At 49.1% G+C, this 20208-nt stretch overlaps 1 protein-coding gene across 1 annotated transcript in view; it reads left to right on the forward strand.

Annotated features, from left to right (window-relative positions):
- rspo2 (R-spondin 2) overlaps window positions 1–18909 on the forward strand; it is a 105712-nt gene extending 86803 nt beyond the window's left edge. The window contains exon 5 of the mRNA XM_028790928.2: window positions 18191–18909. Coding sequence (XP_028646761.1) covers window positions 18191–18300 — 110 coding nt within the window. The 3' untranslated portion in view covers window positions 18301–18909. The remainder of the gene's footprint in view (window positions 1–18190) is intronic.
- The last annotated feature ends 1299 nt before the right edge of the window (window positions 18910–20208 follow it).

The following is a 20208-nucleotide window of genomic DNA, read 5'->3' on the forward strand; positions in this document are numbered from 1 at the left end:
CTTGGAGGTGTGGTCAGCCCGCCTCTCTGGCTGCCTCCTCAGAACTGTGGGCAAAGTAGAAGATACTGTTAGTGACAGCGCCCTCTCTCGTCCTGGCACGGCAGTGCTTACCCTAACAGAGCCTAAAAGTTGTGTGACAACTTAGAAGGGGGCAACGTCTTCATTGTGTAAGACGGCTGTCTGTGTGGCGTTTGCATGTCCTCCCTGAGGCTAACTGGTTGTCCTCCCACAATCCATAGATGCACATGGCAAGTTTCTGGCTGTACGCGAGGGAGTGTTGGCACCAGTCTGGCACCAGTCTGAGCGTTTGCAGCTGACGCTAATATGGTGGGCTCTCTCTTTGCCTCCCAGTCTTCTGCTGAAAACAGGAAGATGGCAGAGGGAAAGGTTGATGGACATGAGTTCATCCATATGGACTCGTCACTCGTATTCTCTGCAGTTGGCACACAATAATGGAACTGAACTAAACGAGTCCAACCAGTGGGTGTTTTTTTTTGGTTTTGAACCCACCCTGAGATATATTTTATGACAGTTCCAACGCATCCGTCATAGAAGAAATTATGATTCATGGACCTGAAATTCATTCCTGGCTACAACCCTGGAGTCCATCCACCAGTTTTGAGAAGCCGCTTGTTTCTTTAGAAGGTGTTTGGCAGCACTGGCACCTTCATTGGACCCACTTGTGCACAGCCATTCCCACCCACACTGGGCCACTTCAGGGTCACCAATGAGCTGGAGAAATATTTGGGAGAAAACTGGAATCTTCAGAGAAGAGCAAGTGGAGAGAATGTGGAAACCAGTCATGGGCAGCAGCCAGCCTGGGGCTTGAACCCGTGACCACTGCCAACACCATTGATAAAAAGCCAAACTCACCACTGGATCACTTAATGGCTTATCCTTCTCAGCACGGAACTGAAATGTTTGAGATGCGTAACAATATAATTACGTAAGAGCAGAAAGTGGATCCTGGGTACGCTATGTGCACGGCGGAAACTGTGACAAGAACACATCAGAAATCGGTGACAACTGAATGTACGTTAAGGGGAGCTCAGACAGCTCCAGTTACTAACTACATATCCCAGTATAAATGCTCGATGTACCAGGAGGAGCCTCGATTTCCTCTCGACGTGAAGCAACGTGAACCCAGATTTAGGTGTGAATCCCAAGACGCACCAAACGTCAGTCGAGTCTTTCGTGGCATCGTCCCCTCTTTAATACGACTTCAGGATTCAGAACTATAGGAGCAGTGAGCTGCCATCATCTGTTTTCTGTTAGCGCTGGCATCCAAACAGCGGCCGGCGATGCTTTGTAGAATGCCGTTGTTTATACAACAGTGCACATTTCATGCTGCTCAAATTAGTAAGGGGGTATATGCTGGCATCGTGACGGGCCAAACTGGCATAGCAAAGGCAATTCAAAAGCAAACACCAGGCTTGCCAACGATGCCTGAACGCTGCCGACATGGAGTCATTGAAGTCAAAAGGGCCTACAGTAGGCATCACGATGCCAGTCCTTGGTTTCTTTACTGTTGTTGGGTAAACACGAGAAACGTGAATTGGCCAAACCACATCCAGGGAGATTTTAATAGAACGCAATAATAAGAAAATAAAACCGTGTTTTAAAAGGAGAAATGTGATTGAGCTACCTTATTAGTTCATAATCCAGCATAAAGTGTCTCCAGCAAGAAAGTCAGCGGCCTCGTCACTCTCTGGGTAATCTGTGCGTCCTCACGGTGCGTGTGCCGCAATGTATACCAACGCTCGCCAACACAGCTCTACAGCCCTGTGGCATGCTCGATCCGAATGCTTTGTGTTTTTAGATTTGTTCTCAGTCCCCAGAAGCCATTAGTTATTACAGTCTGTGGGTCGCTGATTGCAGCTCTGACATTCGTTTTTCTGTTAAAAATGATTGGCGTCTTTTTGAAAACTGTCACAAAAACGACAAACAGACATCATAAAGGTTTGGTGCAGCCACCCGTGTAATGTGACTGAGTCTTAAACAGGACTGTCGGTGCTGAATCAAGATGGACGCTTTAAAGGCCAGTCTACGAAGTGACATCATCAGGGGCTGGAAGTGGAAGTGACATTATCAGAGCTGGGGACCAGAAGTGACATTATCAGAGGGTGGGGGGGGGGGTGGAGTGTGTCAAGTGATGTCATCGGTGCCAGAAGTGGAAGTGACATCATCAGAGCCCGGGACTGAAAGTGACATCAACAAACCCTGCGGGATTTCCTGAGAATGATCTGCAAAGGATCGAGAAAGATAGTTAGTGCGCTCCGCCGCCCCCTGGTCAGACGTGGAATCGCCGTTATTTAGGCCCTTTAGTTGACTCGTACTCGCACGTGGGTGACAACACTCATGACATCTCTGCCATGACGGTGTAAAAAGTCAATGTCGTACATTTCTGGGTCATGCAGGACTCAGACAGGAAATGAAAGAGCGTGACGTGAGTGTCTTTATTATCGTATCCTGGCTATGCTGACTCGCAAGAGGCAAAAAATAGAAAACATCAAAACGACCGGAAGATGTGAACATCGAAACCGGGAATCAAGGAGATCCACCATCAAAATGTCAGGGTCAGCTAACCAGAAAATCAAAATCAAAGTCTTAGGGTCATCCGTCAAAGTTGGATACCCCAGAATCACCAGGGACAAACGTACGCCTTCCAGGGAATTCTGGGATGGGCAAAACAAATAGTCCAAAATGGCGGTGTCCATCGTAAAAACAAAATGGCGTTGTGAAAGTTTGAATGAAGCCGGAAATATCGAAAGAGACTTGAAACTGAGATTGTCACAAACTCGTACTACTGCATGAGTGACCACTGGGTGCGGCGCAGAACAGCGGTGAGCAGGCACTGAGACGACGGCACATTGTGGCTTTTCTTTTGCTCTCCTTTTGTTGTGGGGTTCAGATTCCTGTTTCAGGTCTCTTTTTGATTGCTTTATTTATGCTGATGTTACTTTTCTTGATTATTTGCCTTATTTGTTGTTTCCAGTTGTGTCTACGACTGTTTATGTCTGGGCTTCCTTCCCTGTGTTTTGTGGGTGGGGCCACCTGCCAGTCACCACCAGGAACTGCCCTAAATCCGGGGGTCTCCCACAATTCCTGGCGGTTCATTTGAGTTTTGGAGACTTTGGTGTTTTTGCTTCGTCTTCTGCTTTTCGTTATCTTCTGAGGACCTTTGGAGTGTCAGGAGTGATTTGTGACAGACAGGTATCAGTAAGAGTGACAGGGAAGGTCTACAGGATGGTGGTGAGACCAGCTGTGTTATATGGGCTGGAGACAGTGGCACAGGAGACAGAGCTGGAGGTGGCAGAGTTAAAGATGTGAAGATGTGCATTGGGTGTGACGAGGATGGATAGGATTAGAAATGAGGACATTAGAGGGTCAGCTCAGGTTGGGAGACAAAGTCAGAGAGGTGAGATTGCGTTGGTTTGGACATGTGCAGAGGAGAGATGTTGAGCATATTGGGAGAAGGGTGCTAAGGGTAGAGCTGCCAGGTAAGAGGAGAAGAGGAAGGCCTAAGAGGAGGTTTATGGATGTGCTGAGAGAGGACATGACGGTGATGGGGGTGACAGAGCAAGGTGACTAGGACAGGAAGAGATGGAAAAAGATGATCTGCTGTGGCGACCCCAGACGGGAGCAGCCGAAAAAAGAAGAAGAAGCTCTGCGTGTCAGCATTTTGTTTTAGGACAAGTTCACGTGGGTCACCTTCTTCTTCAGGTCAGCCCCTGATTTTGTGTGTGCTCTCCGGCGCTCCGCTGTGTGAATACGAAGCCCTTTTAATTCTTATTAAGATTCTGTCTTTGCTCTTTAATCTGGCTGGGGTTTGGCAGTATATCCCCCTCTAGTGAGCATTTTTGGTTACTGGTTTGACAACTTGGCTTGTCTCCTGACTTACGTCTCTTCTTCTGGTCCTCGATTTAAATCTTTCCTGCTGAATTGCTTAACAGAACACTGAAGTTTGGACTCTAAGGGGCGTAGTTTTGGGGTCTTGTGACCCAGACGCTGAGGGGGAGCCACCCTTTCCAAAACGTCTAATAGCACTGAATGTGTGCCATGGACATCGAGGTGCCCACCATTTTGGTAGCTGAGGTTGGCACACGTTCCTCACTCAGCAGGGTGGCGTCTGTGAAACTCAGGCAGTCCACCCTATAGAATTTGTCCCCCCATAGTGCTATGGACACCAAAGGTGACCCTTTTCTCAAAGCCTAATTCATGTTATGGACACCGAGGGGCACACAAGCTGGACACTGCCTAGGGCTTCATATGCTTTCGACTGGCACTGCCACAGGGCGTGCCTAATGGGGTCTTTTGTGAGTCCAGGTGGTACCTGGCAGCACTGGATGGCTCTTAGATGGTGTTGTGGTTTTATAAAAGGAGGCACCAACCAAGAAGGGTTTGTGGAATTCAAAGGTGACCCCTGAAGTAACGTCAAAGGACGAATTCAAAGAGCTGGCAGCCCAGAGAAGCAGTGCCAGTTGTGCTTGGTAAAGGCAGGCGTGCGCTGCTCTTCTGGGGGTGTCCTGCTGTGTTTTCCTCCATTTGATTTGATTTCAGTTGTCCTTCTGCTTTGGCGGGCCCCTCACTCAGATTCCATGACCAACGCTGAGGTTGGCGTCGCTTTTTGCCTTTCATTCAATGCTTCTTGACGGTTTTTGAATGTCATGCCTTCCTCTATCCCTCTGTGCCACTGAATGGCCGCTCTCCTCTGCTCTTCTGAGACCTCCGGCCTATAAAACGTCACCCCCAGTTTGACTTCTGCCCCGTCGTGCCACCATTCTGCTAGTTTTTCTCTTTCCCTTTGCGTTTTTTAGCACTACTTCTCAAACTCCGGTGGGAACTATTTGGAGATCTTAAAAAAGCTCCCACAAGTAGAAATGCCAAGCGAAAGAAAGAAGAGAAAAAAAAACCGCCTGGCTGCAAATGTTGCCTCCACAACATTATAAATTTATGTGAGAGGTCCTTAATGGATTGTAATCCAATTTCTGACACTGAAATCCAATCTTGCTGGCGCCAGTAGTTGCTTGTATTCCTGGGGAGAGAACAGAACTCTGTAGAGAGGAGAGGATAAGACGGAGAAAGAAAAACCCAAACATGCTGCGCCGCTCAGATCTACTAAATGAAGGTGGCAGCGAGTCGAGGAACGGCTCTCGCTCCGATAAGGCCACTTGGCACGCTGGCAGCCTCGTCACCTCACTTCGTTGGGATTGCCGCCACTCAACAATTTCACAAAAAGGGGAGGCAGCCCTCCAGAAACAGCAGAAGCCCACCAGAGTAGGCTTCACTCCAGGTGGCCTCGCCCCTAACTTCAATGGCTTGCACAGGCCCAAAATGGGGCAAAGGCTTATAAACCATAATGCTTTGGGTCCAAACGTAATATTTAGACTTTTATTAGGAAAAATTCAAAAAGATGACCAAAATGTGGCGGGAGTATAAAGGAGCCAAACGCCGTTGCTTGGTTTTGTTTGATCTCCCACTTTAGTGCGCGTGCGGTGCCAGGCGGCGTCTCGCTTATCGTTTATCACCTGCAATGACACTCGACACACTGGAGTGGCCATCCCTAAAATGGCTGGAAGGCGTGAAACATTTTAAAACATAAGGGAAAGAACTCAAAGGGAAATGTCAAAAGCCGAAATGAAGTCTTCACCTGCCAAACCTAGAAATGCATAAAAATCCACAGTTTAGAATTGTGGCAAAGTCCGAAACAAACAAACCAACCAACAAATCTAAAATGGCTGACATCGTAGCATTGCCTTTTCCTGTTTCCCTCGAGAAGTTTTCACAAAGGCAACCGATAAGGTAAAGCGGCGGTGGTGACGTCAATGGAGCACACGACGCCATTCCATCACTCGTCAACGTCTAGCAAAGTGACCTGTTTACTGTAAAACGCACATCCCGAAGGACCCGACCAGGAGACGAAGCCAAAGTCGGACGGGCGACAAGCAAATCAGTAAGTCGCTCAGCACACGCGCGCCACAACCCAGTGGTCAGAAATTCACATCGAGACGTCCTCGCTGCCCTGTTATGAAGGCTTTATTCTTACGCCAATGCCATCACTTGCACTTGCCCAGCGATGGATTATCGTCGGTCACGACAGTAATAAAGAGCGAGTGCAGATCATTCCTAAAGGACCAAACGAAGAATTAAGAATGACGACACACGGAGAGTTTAAGATGCATGTGACCTGTGAGCGTCCGAAAGGTGCACCGCTGGCAGGATCTCCAAAGTCAGGTTTGCCCATCTCGGTGCCCCAGTGAAGAGGACGCTGCTGCCCCAACGGTTTTCCCAAGTCTACTTGTTTTGTTGGCTGTTATTTGACGTATGTTGCATTTCCCCACATCACTGAGGGCCTGAAGTATCAGCACAAGACTCACCTCAAGAGCTGGGCCTTCATATTAGGTGGAGTGGTGGCTCTGAGGCTTGAGATCTGCACTGCCAATCAGAAGGTTGCCGGTTCGAATCCCGTAAAATGCCAGTAGGGACTCTGCTCTGTTGGGCCCTTGAGCAAGGAAGGCCCTTGACCTGCAATTGCTGAGCGCTTTGAGTAGCGACAACAACGCTATATAAATGCAGAGAATTCTTATATTGTATCTTGCATCCCACCAATCGTCACCGTGTCTGCTCTGTCACTTGTCACAGCTTAGCAGAGTGGCCCAGGAGATGAAACAAAAACTGAAAACAAAGCGAGGCCTGGAGTGTAGCTGTGGGCGACACCCTGGTCTCACCTGCTGCCACGCTGCTGACTTTTAGAATTCTTTCTTCCATTTTTTCTTGTGGATACCCGGAGAGTCTACATTAGTGGTGGCTTTACTGCTTTATGTCACTTTACCGTTACTTTTATTCAACGTTATGTTTTTGTGCCACCAGGTCATAGCTTTGGTTCAGGATGTGCCCTCAGAGATGCCATCCATGTGTAGTGAATATCGTGACCAGTCCCGAGTGTCTGTTCTTTGCGTTGCGTGTGCGTCTGATGATCGAGTACTTTGGTATTCGGCTCCTCGCCACGTTCTTTTGACTTCGGTTTTTTGAACTCTTCCCGTTTTGGCGATTGAGCTTTGATAGTTTTGACCTCTTGGGTCTCCTGCCAGCCTTCCATCCCTTGGCAGTACAACGCCATGGCACCTGTTCATTTGGATGGGTACGGTCCTAGGGGACTGGCTAGTTTTTCGTGTACCCAGTAAATACTTTTTATGGATAGTGGAGGAAAGCTCAGATGCCCGGTGTGTGTGTGTTGGACCACCACAATCCTGCACTGTGGGTCATAATTAGAGCACCAGCCGAAAACTCGTCTTATTTCTTTACATTTTCAAAATAAAAGTGAACACCGCCATCGAGTCCCCTCTGGCTCTGGTAAGTCAGAGTTGTCAGCGCGCCCAACAATGGGCACAACGACGCCATGCAGGACATCACGTGTAGACCATTAGAGGAGGACAGATGAGCCGTGTGATGAGGTGGCACCTGGGCTCTGCCAAGTGTTTTGCTATTTGAGGGATTATGGAGCCTTGTGAAGTGGGTCGTGAAGAGTGGGGTAATGCAAGGGCACCGTTTGTGAACGTGCAGGGATAAAGCGAGGGGCTGGGATGAGATGGTGTCTGGAATGTCTGGTCAGAGCGGGTCAAACGCGGGCTCAAACTGCCATTCACTTGGGCTTTCAAAAATAAAAAGGACAGAAAACGAGAAGCAAGGAGAAAGCACGTCTCGGTGCTAAAAGTGCGACGGGCCATTAGTTGAAGGAAATCTTTGGAATTGCCCCGAAACAGCGCGTGGCACGGTGACAGGAGTCCATGGCGTTCTGAGAGGATCGTTTAAGTGGATCGTTTCAACTTTTTAAAGTGATTTGAGGTTTGTAAAAAGCGTTTTATTGGCCGGTGTCATCCAGACGCGGTGATGCGGATTAGATTTTCCGATGGTTCCTCGCGCACACACACACACACACACACACACACACACACACACACTCGCCTCTTTTTTTTATTTCTCTCCTTATAGCCTCGGTGTCCCGTTTCAAATCGCAAGGTCAGAGTTTTCTTAACTGTGGATGCTGGAGCTCATCCATGTGACCCGACCGTGTAGTAGACGGCCGTTATTTAATCCAAATGAAAACTAAGCGGCGGGGCATTCGATTGCCAATGGCATTAATGCGCCCGTGGGCAGCAGTCACCAAAGTGCAAAGTTTAAGTGTTAAAAGCAGAGCAGAAAGGAAAGCTGAGCTCGGAAGTGGAGTCTGGCTGGCAATAAGGGGGCCTTTCTTAAAGCTCAGGGTTTGTCATTCTGCAGGTGGAATGCTGGGCTGACTGGCGGGGGCTCCGCTAAGTGGGCACTGCACCCTAATGGTGACACAGTAGGGCACATAGCTAGAAGGGGCTGATAATGGAGCTGGTTTGCTGTTGGTCACCCAGCGTGGTGGTCCATGGCGTTGGAGTTTATAGCTCAGGCTCCTTGGGTTTGTGTGTTTAATGGGGAGACTGGGGCTGATCGCCTGAGCGCACCATTGGTTCCAGTTTTCCCATAGACTCTCCACAGGTTGTAATTAGGACATCACGCCCTAAATGAGGAAGGGGGTACAAGAAAAGGCGAAAGTAAAGCCGGCGGTCAGTGAGGAGATCGTGCAATGGAGGAGCAGGGAGGGTCTTGGTGGACTTCTAGGGATCCTGTAGACACCACAGAAGGTGTGACGTAAAGTGAAGGACCTCACCGTCCTGCAGCAGCCGTCGTTACGTCCACACAATACAATTCAGCGCTTTGCTCACTGATGTGACCTTTGATTCATTTGCGTTTCTGCTCTTGGTGTTGAGTATTTGATTCTGGGGTGGAGATCTTGTCACTGGTGGTTGCCCAGTATGTCGACAGACCTTCATATTGTGTGGTTTGTGATGATGTCACCTGGGAGACATTGACTGGTGACACTGGGGAGCATCTCCGCCTCACTCCTTCACATGCACTGGAGGCCGCTCCTGTCCTCGGCCGCTGCTCTCCCCTTCCTTCCATGGGGTCTTTCCTCAGGCTGTTGGTTCCCTCTGATCATAAAACTCAGTAAATGGACAGATAGTTGGACTGATGGTCATTAAAGCGTAAGGTGGGTCCATGAAAGCCCCTCCTCACAAAGCCATAGATTCCAGAGCCGTAACGTTATTAATTCTCGTTTCTGATGCTGCCTGCCAGCACGCTGACTGCCACCATCAACAAGGGGTTCTCCGATCATCTTCATGAATTTTTGATTGGCCTCACTAGTATTACAAGTGTTCAGCATCTGATATGACTTTCTGTATGCAATCGAGCATCTCAGGAGGGGGCCGCTGCTGTCTACGGCGGGCAGCAGTCTGAAGCAAATTGATTTGAATGGCCAGTCCTTCATAATAACGTCGAGCTGGTATCTAATGGGGGTCTGACAGGCTTCGTTTTAGGTCTGAGTCTGCAAGTTGTCCTCACGTTTGTCACCAAGCAGGTACACCCCATGTGACTCTAATGGTCCCGGTGTCCATGGCGCGGCTCCTGTGGCTCTGATTTGTCACATGCTGGGGGCGCAGTCCTACCTTGAACCTGATGCCAGCGGGACCCTGGAGTGGATCAGCTGTGCCTCATAATGGGCTGAAGGTAAAGAAACTGGAACAATAGAAGAGAGAAGGGAAGGTGAAACCTAAGAAGTCTCTGTGGCCCCTTCCTCTCGAAAACAAGCTACGACCACCCCGGGTAATCATTACCTTTTTTCCCACCACTACAATGCCCACAGTTGGGGTGACCACCTTGGTGACCCCCATTAATGTTGGTAGTTTTGAAAAAAGATAAAAAAAAGAACACAAGCTGCTGTGAAATAACAGCAAATAAATAAAAGTCACCGTCAACGTCAGTCGCAGGTCCTTAGTGAACGCCGGCCTCGAGGAGCCTTCAGATCTTTCTAGTGGACTCCTGGGAGGGGCCGGGGCTTCGGTGGGCAACGTGGAGATGATGTCAGGGGTCCTTCGGCCCACATCCCTCTGTACTGCAGGTGCAAAAGGCAAGGTTGTTTGTGATGGCGCCCCCTCTCCCCTCGGGTGGTATTACTTATCTCAGGTGCCACCTAAGTGCTGGTGTGTTTGACCAGTAAACACAAGGGCTTCACGTGTCCATTATAACACACCTCGTCATCATCAGGGCACCTCTAAGGACTGCGTTGGTATCAGCAAAGAGTTTTACTTGTCAGTTAAAATGTCAGCAAAGTAACCGCATAATCAGGTGTAACACAGGTGGGCTCAGGCTACGGTGGTCTCAACTTACTGCAATTCCACAGCTGAACTTCAATTTCATTGATTTACTTACAAGTGAAACAAACCGTTCTTGGTGGGTTCAGAGGGTAGCAGCCATGACCAATGATCCGGACTGGCACTGCACAGTAAGACGTTGTGCTTCCACGAGATGTAACTGGCAGAGAGAGCTGCCATGCCAGGAGCCCCCTCACAGGTGTGGCAGACACAAGTGGCTTGTTAATTCCCAGAATCCTCAGCAGGCTTTCCAGCTGTGCCAGGTGATGGACGCTGCCAGCCAATTCATGGATTCAGTTCTTGTGATCTTCCCATTCAGGTGAACCATTGAGTCCTGTGATTTGTTTGATTTGCCACTGGGGGTCACTGTCACCCTGGGAGCAGAACTGTGAGCATTTTACACACCTACTTAAAGTCACGGTCACGGGGACATGGAGCCTGTCCTGGCAGCATCGGGTGCCAGGCAGGAATTAGCAATGGACAGCATGGGACACTCGTGATATCTTTACAATATATAGCGACTTTCATCTATCTATCTATCTATCTATCTATCTATCTATCTATCTATCTATCTATCTATCTATCTATCTATCTATCTATCTATCTATCTATCTATCTATCTATCTATCATATAGTGCCTTTCATAGTTGTCTATCTATCTACATATCTAATCCTGCCAACTACGCTATCTATCTATCTATCTATCTATCTATCTATCTATCTATCTATCTATCTATCTATCTATCTATCTATCTATCTATCTATCTATCTATCTATCTATCTATCTATCTGTTATATAGTGTCTTTCCCTTCTGTCGATCCGTTTATCCGACCTCCCCATTAACATTCCTCATAACATAAAGATGACAAACAGCAACACCACAGCTTTTTCTTCGCCATGTTGCCTTTCCAGAAGACCCTTCATCGTCACCCCTTTGTTTTCCTCTGGACGCATTTCCATCCATTTTTGGACCGGAAGGATTCAGTCTTGTCATCGGCTCATCTCGCCTGCCCAAGCTGACTGTTCACTTAACGGGGTCTTCATTGTTTAAATGATCTGCATGGCGTCAGTCAGTTGTGATTCCGTCTTCTTCACCCAGAAATGTTCATGTTTGTACCCGTGCTGTTTATTTTCATTAAGATAAAAACGTGGCTTCAGCGGCCATTAGCGAGGGGGCAGTGTAGAAGAACAGCATCCCTGAAGGTCACTTCCAGTATCGGGCCAGTGATCCAGTCAGATCCTCACGATGTCCCAAGCACCAGCAATTCCTTTTATTTCTTTTTTAATGCTCTTAAATGAAATACTTGTTAAAAGGCAGAATAATGCACTAAAGCTCTGCCTTCCATCCAGGGTCGCCTAAAGCCCCCCCCCCCCCCCCCCCCAATCCCCCCCAATTTGTCCCCAGCAGCAGAGGCGACAGGTGCACGGAGCACGGAGGGCTGGCGGAGCTGCGCGCGTTCTGGTCGACTCATCTGAACGCGCCTGCCGTGGGTTAGCTTGGTGCTCACTGCCCTCTAGTGGCCATTGCATGGAAGGCCGTTTTAACATTTAATCCACTACGCTGATATCGTCGGTTTTAAATATGAGATCAAGAGTTAGGCATTTGGTATCCGCTTTAAAAAATGTGATATTAACACCTGGAAATTTGATATCCATCTTTTGAAATTAGATATCACTCATTTAAAAATATGATATCAGCTTTTAAATCCCCAATCAGGTAGCCATGAGACCTGAGGGGCTTCCAAATGAGTCTTTGGGTGTGGAAGTGAAGCGAATGAGACGGCGATGAGTGGATTGTGTGTGACGTGACCTGCGGCAGATGTGCGGTGAACCATCGTCAGCCTATCTGTGTTTGATTCATGGTACGGGACGTTTATATAGTGCCTTTCTGTGGTGAAGTGATGAGAACTGAACCGGCGTCCTTGTGATTTACAGCCCACCACCTCTGCCAAGAGGCCCCAGTGCCCGAATGATGAAGCGTTTGTCATCAGCGATGCCGCAAGCCTGTGTGGCACACCGGAGGTGGAATGTGAGTGCCAACGGACAGAGGCGTTCGCTTGCTCGGCGGAGTTCCACTTGACGACTCGTTCGTTAACTGAAGAGAATTTATGGAGTGCTGCTGAGGGTGTGCAATTCCTGCGGATCCCACCGCTGCTCAAACGAACAGGCCACCAGCCGGAGCCATTAGAGCTGAGCCCCTAACATGCTGAGAAGTGAAGGTCTTAAATAATTAAGCCAAACGTAGCGTTTGGGAGCGATTTCTATCTTTGATTTGTTCTTCCCAAAGATGACTAATGAGTTGGCTCCTAATGAGTTGGCTACTTATTTTGGACACTCGGGGTCCTGTTGTTTTGAGCAGACGCGAGTTTTCATTCAATTGCAAGGCAGCATTTCCCCCTTTGCTCTCCTAATGCAGGACATGTGTGCCGAGTCCCACCGCGCACGTGTTTGTGATTTGACCGAGTGTGTTCCTCTCCTGTTTCGGATGTGTGCAGTAGCTCGGCGAGCTGGCGCGGCGTCACCACGGTGACCTCACTGATGGATTGACTGACAAGTGCGTTCGTGGTGCGGAGGAGCCGAGCGCTGTGGACAAGACGAGTCCCAGTTAGGAAATGCATGGTGGTGGCTCATTGTGGACTCTTCAGAGGGACCTGTAGTTTTCGAGGTCTTCACAACTTCACTGATATCACATCGGGCCTGCATGAGGCCTGGCTAACCAGGGGAACGCATGTCGGCCCCCAAGTTTCTACCTACCAGCCACATGTCAGTCATCACACAAAGATCCACTATTGCTGCTCTCACCCAAAAACACTTTCCTTATTAATGGCGTAAATGACTTCCGCCAGATGAAAGGGATAAACGATGACGTGAGGGCAGCGAGGAGGATCAGGGGCTGAAACAGAAAATAAGACAAAGATGGGCAGGAATTGAACACAACGAGGAGAAGTCTTAAGATCTTGGGATCTGAGGAGCAGAATCACAACTTTGGGAATCACACGGTGCCAACTTCAGGACATCCTACTTCCTTCTGACCAAACTCCATTCTTCTTCTCTACCTCCACCACCATGACATTCATCCTCTAATTAAACTCTTTACGCCTTCCTAGCTTTGCCAAAATAGCATCCATCCTTTGACCTCCCGTAAAAATGGCATCAGCCTACCACCATCTCGCTGTACACCACACCCCATGATGTCCCCTGTCCACCATCTGACTACATGCCCTCTGGTGCCTCCAGTCTCCTGAAAAATGGCATCCACTTCTCCCCATTCCACTGTACGCCATACCCCACCGTGTCCCACGCCTCGCTTGCCAGCATTGGGCTATAGGTGGTATATCATGACACCTTCAACCTCCACCAAACTCTTCTGAAAAATGTCCCACTACATGGCGCCTCCAGCCCGTACCAAAATCTGACAGATGTTATCCATTTTTCGACTAAACGGCGTACCTCACGATACCCATCACTGAAGTCCACCTCTGACACAAAAGGGGGCTTCAGAAGGGGGCCAGGCAGACGGTTAGCCCCTCCAGCTTTTACTGCTGACCAATTGGAATGAAGACACACACACACACACACACACACTCCACTCTTTATTTAGGGGAGAATATTTGCATTTTCGGGGGTGGGAATGCGTTCTAGACAGCCAATCACGTTTATCCCCCGTGTCATGTCTCCCGCCTCAGGGGGTCTTTCGCTGACTGATTGTCAGACGTCACATAGCTAGGCTGACCACGAAGTCCTCACGCACACCTGAAGTGACCTCTCCTGGCGCGGTGGGGACTCTTAACTCATACAAGTCACTCGGACTCCGACTCTGACGCGCAGCTCAGAGCTACAAGCTGACTTTGCAGTCTCCTGGGCCGCCATCTCTTAACGTTTGTGGGTCTGCTGAGGGGTGAAGTGCGTCACTGGTGATTTTATTTTGCTCCGAGTCTTACTGAGCTTCTCAAATGGAACTGTTGTGAATGTTCCACGTATGACACCTTTACCCTCCTGTAGGATTTCCAAATGCATGGTCTTGGACATCTGGTTTGAAGTGGAGACCCTGACAACAGTCAAGAAGAACCTGGAAGAGATACGTGGACAGTTTAGCTATCATCTGAGCAAACGAGCGACAAGGGCACTGAGTGGTCTCCTCTCGCTTGTCGGCTTCCTTAAGTCACCGTTTTGTTGGAGCGGAAGCCATTAATAGGATTTGATGTTTTCCGAGGTTTGGACCCCCACTTTCAGTAGGGGGTGTCGTCGTTTAGTTGGACTAGGAGTGAAGATAAAGTTTCACTTGGGTAATTTTAACAGAAGTACATGTGGGGACTGACTTTGTCCCCTTGTTGTGTCACACTTGTGCCCCCAGGCGATGTTGACCTCTTTGGTGAGTTGCTTTGCATAAAAGCGTAACCCTCGATGTAAATGTGAAATATCAGCGCAGCCCCTTAGAAGCTCAGATGTCCACTGCGGGTTTGTCCCTGGGGCTGACGGGGGTCTCTTGATGGGGGTCCTGTTCTCCCTGCTGACCCACTGGTACTGCAGCTGTTCAGTCTTAGGAGGAGAGTTTTTGATTTTTAATCAATTTGCTAAACTTCTTATAACACGTGGTCACGTTGGCATTATGGGATGTCAAGCAGAGACTTCTCCAGTTAGCACACAATGAAGTGTGCAGAAGGGGTCTCGATTCTTTTGGGGTCCGCTGTACCGAGATGGCGTGAATACAGCAGCCGTGTCACCCATGCATGGCGTCTGCGCTCTCTTGTGTCCGTCAGTGATGAACGGCTGCTATCACGACGGCACAAAGCCAACGGCGTCCCACCACCGTGAAGAAGTCGGTCATTCCTGGCTTGGCGGTGACTCGGCCGTCTCGCGGATGGAAGGCGTTGACTGCGGCATTCCAAAACGCCCTTAGCCCTTCAAGAGGGTCTCTATTCCCGGTGGTCTGCGCTCCTGTGTGTTGCATTCAGTGAAGAGGTGCTGGTTGTTGTCCTGAACGCCATTCTCTTCGGGTGGAGAGCTGATTTCATTTTTCTTCTTTTCTTTTCGTTTCTACTTTCTTGCAAGCAAACCTGCCCTGCCACTCTTAAGAGGAAGCTCCGTAAGTGCTGATTGGTTCCCCCGTCGGACATGCTGCGTCCTGATTGGTCCATTTGTCACCCTCTGTTCTGTCACCGTCCCTCCATTTTGTTTGTGTGTGTAACCCGTGCTCATCAGCACCCCGCTGGGTTTACCTTCCTCGTGCCTTGTGTTTTCATCGTATTCTCAAAGCTCTTCATTTATTGGAAATGTGAGCGGAGGATCTGCTTCAGAGATGAATAAAGCGCTCATTTACGAGCTTCGCACTGGGCCTCTGATTTATGGCCGTCTGTTTCTCATTGTTTGCTGAACTGATTCTTTGGAAATAATCAGGCACATGTTGTGCGAGCGCACATTCTGGAAATATGAAATCGCATCAATGAAATTCTCACTGATAAAGCGCCTCAGCATATCCAATTAAATAGCGACGCTCCTCGAGCTCCATATGTTTCGCATGGCTCGCTGTGAAGCGTTCTCGTTTGATGCACTTCGATTTGCCCGGGCCCACGATACGCCGCATTAGAAATCATATGGAACCAAGTAGACGGAATCAAAAGTGTTCCTGTTGCACTTGTTGGTGACCATCTGATCTTCATCTTCGGCCTCGGGCAGTCTGTTAAATTCACCGGAGACGAGAGACTTGAGCGCTCCCAACGCATTCGCCGGAAAGCAAAACAAACCTGAAATACGTTAAACCTGTGCACTGCAGCAATGAAACGCGTCGGTGAACACCAAATTGGCCGTTGTCTGATTTCTGAGCGCAGGCCAGATGTGTAAGGTAGATACGAAAAGCAATCTGCTGAACGAAGGTCAGGGAGCGGACCTCAAAGGCTAAAAGGGGCCGTCACGGCCTAACAGAGCGTCACTGCGCCCCTCGTGAAAATAAGGAGGGCCAAGGAGGTCTTGGGCCCTCATCCCGTCTTAGCAGCCGTGGCACTGTCGGTGTGGACCTCCACGCTCTATGCAGGGCTTTAAATTGCCTGGCACAAGTGAGAGGGCCCTGCCCTGGGCTGGCATCCCATCCAATGCTCTCAGAAGAAAGGCGGTGGGCCTAGAAAAATGAACGATGCAGTGATTTAGCAAGTTGTTCTTAGTAATTTAATTCAGGTGTGGTGGTCAAAGGAAGGGGGGTCGATAAGCCGACACGGCCCTCCCTGATTAGTAACACTTCTTTAAAACAAACACAACACACAATGGCGTGCAAACTACAAGAAAACAAATGGCAGGGAGCCACGTGGCCTGTGATCATCAGGTTTCTGGCGGTAAAGCCCATCTCGTTAGAAGCTTCTCTCTCGAGATCATCTCCTTCTGGACGGTCCTCCAGGACCAGAAGTCAACTGGCATCACTGAGGAAGAACATGACAAGGCTGTTAGCGGCCTGGGGTGGTGCTGCATACCTGGGAAGAGCCTGGGTGGCACTCCTCAGACGTGCATGCATTACGCAGGGTATTGGTGTATAGTGCCTTTCAGAGCGCGGTAACAAGCCCACAGTTCATGAAATGCATACACATAAAGGGGGTCTTAGTTTTATCTCAGGAGTGTCTTTCATTTCTGGGATGGGTGCTGTCATCAATTACACTTTTGAGTTTGAGTTCTTCATCGGTGATCTTTAAGTTTTGGGTGTCCAACATGACGTCTCTCTGAGATTTTCAATACAACATTTGATTTCCTTTTCAAAGTATCGTGATTGATGTTGCAAATTCTTCCTGTCGTCCCACAAAGCCCATATGGGGGCCAAAGCGGTGTCAGGAGCACAAGTGTCATAAACGACGTGCCTCTGTGTCCATCGAGCGCATTTAACATTCTTGTTAGACTTCTAGGGGGGTCCGCCCCTCAATGTCCATAATGCCCGTTCAGAGGAATCCCCCTTCACGCACCCCTTGAGTTACACAAACAGTGCCCCTTGATGTCCATAGCATGGATGGGGCGGTCCAGTGCTTGTGCCACTTGAGTTTCATAAATGGTGGCCTGAGCATCACCCTCTCGAGTTACAGAAATGGTGCCCTTGGTGTCAGCAGCATTCCAGAGTGCGTGGCACTTTAGATTCATGAATGGTGCCTCTCTCGGAACATCACCCCAGGTGGCCACCTCTGTCACATAATGGAATGAACATCTCAGACAATGTCATGCGATGCCCTGTGCCCACAGCCAATGGGCACCAACCTCTGTTGGGACATCCAGTTGTTCGTAACTAGTGAGAAGATGAAAACAAGTTTTGGGTGCAAAAAAGTCTAAAAGTGCCTGTTGATTAAAGCAAAAAGTGTCACTGTGCTGTCACATATTGAGAAATGCGTCCATTAAGACACCATTAAAGATTGGTTCCATTGTCACTGGTGATCCCCTTGTCTCACTCACTCAGCAGGCTGGGCACCCATCAGTACTCTCCCTCTCGCTCCCTGCCACCTCCCGTGTCGGGTTTTCATGTCACAAATTTCCCAGTAAGTCCTCCCCATGATGCACTGTACTTCTCCATGACGGTCACCCGAGCCTTTGCTCAGGTCTGGCGTGAGACCTTCATGTTTCTTTTGGTTGCTGCCTCCATGCGTCCTCCTTTTTGATTCCCGGTTGGTGTTTTGCTGCTCGTCGGTTGTCTTTCTGACTTTTCTCCCGGTCTCTCCTCCATTCGCTGTCTGCTGCCAGTCAGTACGGTGACGTCACAAACACCACGGTATGAAGGCAACTCTTGGCCATTCCGCACCATGTTTTGGAGACGCCACACTTCTCCCTCAGGCGGCTCCTTGTAGCGGTGAATCGTTTCGAATTTCGACGTCTGGGACGCGTCTCGTTAATTCCAATTTTGAATATCTAACTTGTACATTAAAAATGCCGATTCCTCCTTTAACGTGCATCTCATTTCTTTTTCTTTTTTTTCTTTCTTAATCAGAACCCAGAAGACCAAAACCAAAAGACAAGAAAAAGAAGAAGAGGAAGCTCCTGGAGAGAGCCCGGAAAGAGCACAGCGCGGTTCTGGCGACAGAGCGGACCGGTCAGTAGAGACGAGACTTTAGCCATTAATGGACGCTGCTAGCTGCTCCTGCTCCTTGCCACGCTGCGCCCCTGCCGCTTTGTCAGTACCGGTGGCAGCTCCACGTGGAAGCCCAGTCCACGAAGCTTGTTCCTTTTGTTAACAACGCGACCTTTCCAGGAAGCAACTCCACGGTCGACCAGAGCCGTCAAGTAACGGCGCCACAAGTGCATTGAGGACTCTCACCCACGGCTGTGACTACAACAACGGCGGACCACCTTCAGCGCAGAGCCGAGGGTCACGTCCCGTTTCGAAGCGGACTTGTACATATGTGTTTGTAGAGCCCGAATCTCTCTTTGAAGGAGAAGGACTGTCTCATGCATGGCCTTTATGTTGGGGAAGCCCACCTTACCAGACGAATCCCATGCATACCTACTAAGTATTCTCTTCTCAGCGCAATTTCAGTTTTTCTTTTTATTTTTGCCAAGAACATCCTTATTGTAAAAACGCTTGAAGCTGTAATTAAGTACTACAAAGTGGAAAAAGAAAAGATCTTTGTCGTCCGACAAGCATGGCAGTCCTCCTGTGTACATAGAGCTGAGAGTCGACACCACATAATAAAACGTATTGCTGTGTTTTATTGGCCCTCCATTGCTTATTTCAATGAGCGAATTTAAAAAGAAAAAAGAGCACACAAGTTCTGGGCAGCCTGGTGGCGTTGTGATCAGTAGGGCTGCTGGGATTTGGAGTCCTTTGTGTAGCACTGCTACAAAGCAATGAATGATGAGGGAGCCTGGGATCTTCTAGAAAACCCTTTGGACTCCCAGAAAGCCTGAAAATCAAAATTCTTTTTGTGTGTGTGTGTGTGTGGTGGTGGTGGGGAGGGGGTGTCCCAAAAATTATATGTTAAGAACATGTCACTTGGTGCCCAGTACTGGCTTGGTGAAAAAGTACAGTGACAGCCAGCAGATGGCGCTTCAGAGGCCAATTACAGAGGCAGCAATCTTTGAGGTTGGGACAGGATGAGTGGGGCTCGTCACTTGAGTGGCAGTAGGGAAGGGGGCACATACTGTGGCACACCTCAGGAGGATTCAGACGACAGTGACTCAGTGACGCTAAAGAGTGGGAAGGTGGATGGCAGAATGTGGCCTTCAGAGTTCAGTGGCAGGGGACCCTCGATTGAAGTCAATTGACAAGATGGCACCAGCTGCGTGTCCCGACTGGCTCTTTTCTGCGGCACGCAGCAGTCAGTTACCTTTCGGCCACAAGTGATCCCATCTGTTCCTTGGATGGCCCCGTCCTGATACGCTTGTAACAGCGGCTCACGTTGACATTCCAGCAGTTTGCTGTTCCTTACCCACTCACGTCAGTTCAGGTGCCCGTGCTCTCTGACGAGTTTATTTGTCAGCGCCCTGCCTGCTTTACGGCACTACATTCTGTCATTGACAGAAAAGTGTATCACATGGCAAAGACATTAGGATTCGCGGATTTATCGATGAAATGCTTACTTGTGAACGCCCATGTAGATGGTGACCATAAAACACCAACAAACACAAAGGCCATTAAGTGATGCAGTGCGAGTGACAAGTGAAGGTGACACAGTGTGATGCTCAAAACACAATTGCTGGTTACCCATGAGTCTTATCGTAGTTGGGTAAAAACTCTTCATGAACCAGATGTCCACATCCAACTGGACCTCAGGTGGCTGGAGTCCCACCCGATAATATTCACTCTTCTGAGATAGCGAGTGGCGTGGAGCACAGGAAGCTGTGTGCCCGTAATCTGCAGCAGAGCTCTGCAGTCCTGAGCTGATACCACGACGTGCGATGCGTCCTGCCTGGGGGCACACAATGGCCTACCTGTGGAAGCTGCTAGAGGTTGTAGGAGACTCCTGAGGAAGTAGAGACCTTGGTGGGCCTTCTTCACCACAGCTGCAG

This window comes from Erpetoichthys calabaricus, chromosome 13 (genome assembly GCF_900747795.2).
Source record: "Erpetoichthys calabaricus chromosome 13, fErpCal1.3, whole genome shotgun sequence".
Classification (NCBI taxonomy): domain Eukaryota; kingdom Metazoa; phylum Chordata; class Cladistia; order Polypteriformes; family Polypteridae; genus Erpetoichthys; species Erpetoichthys calabaricus.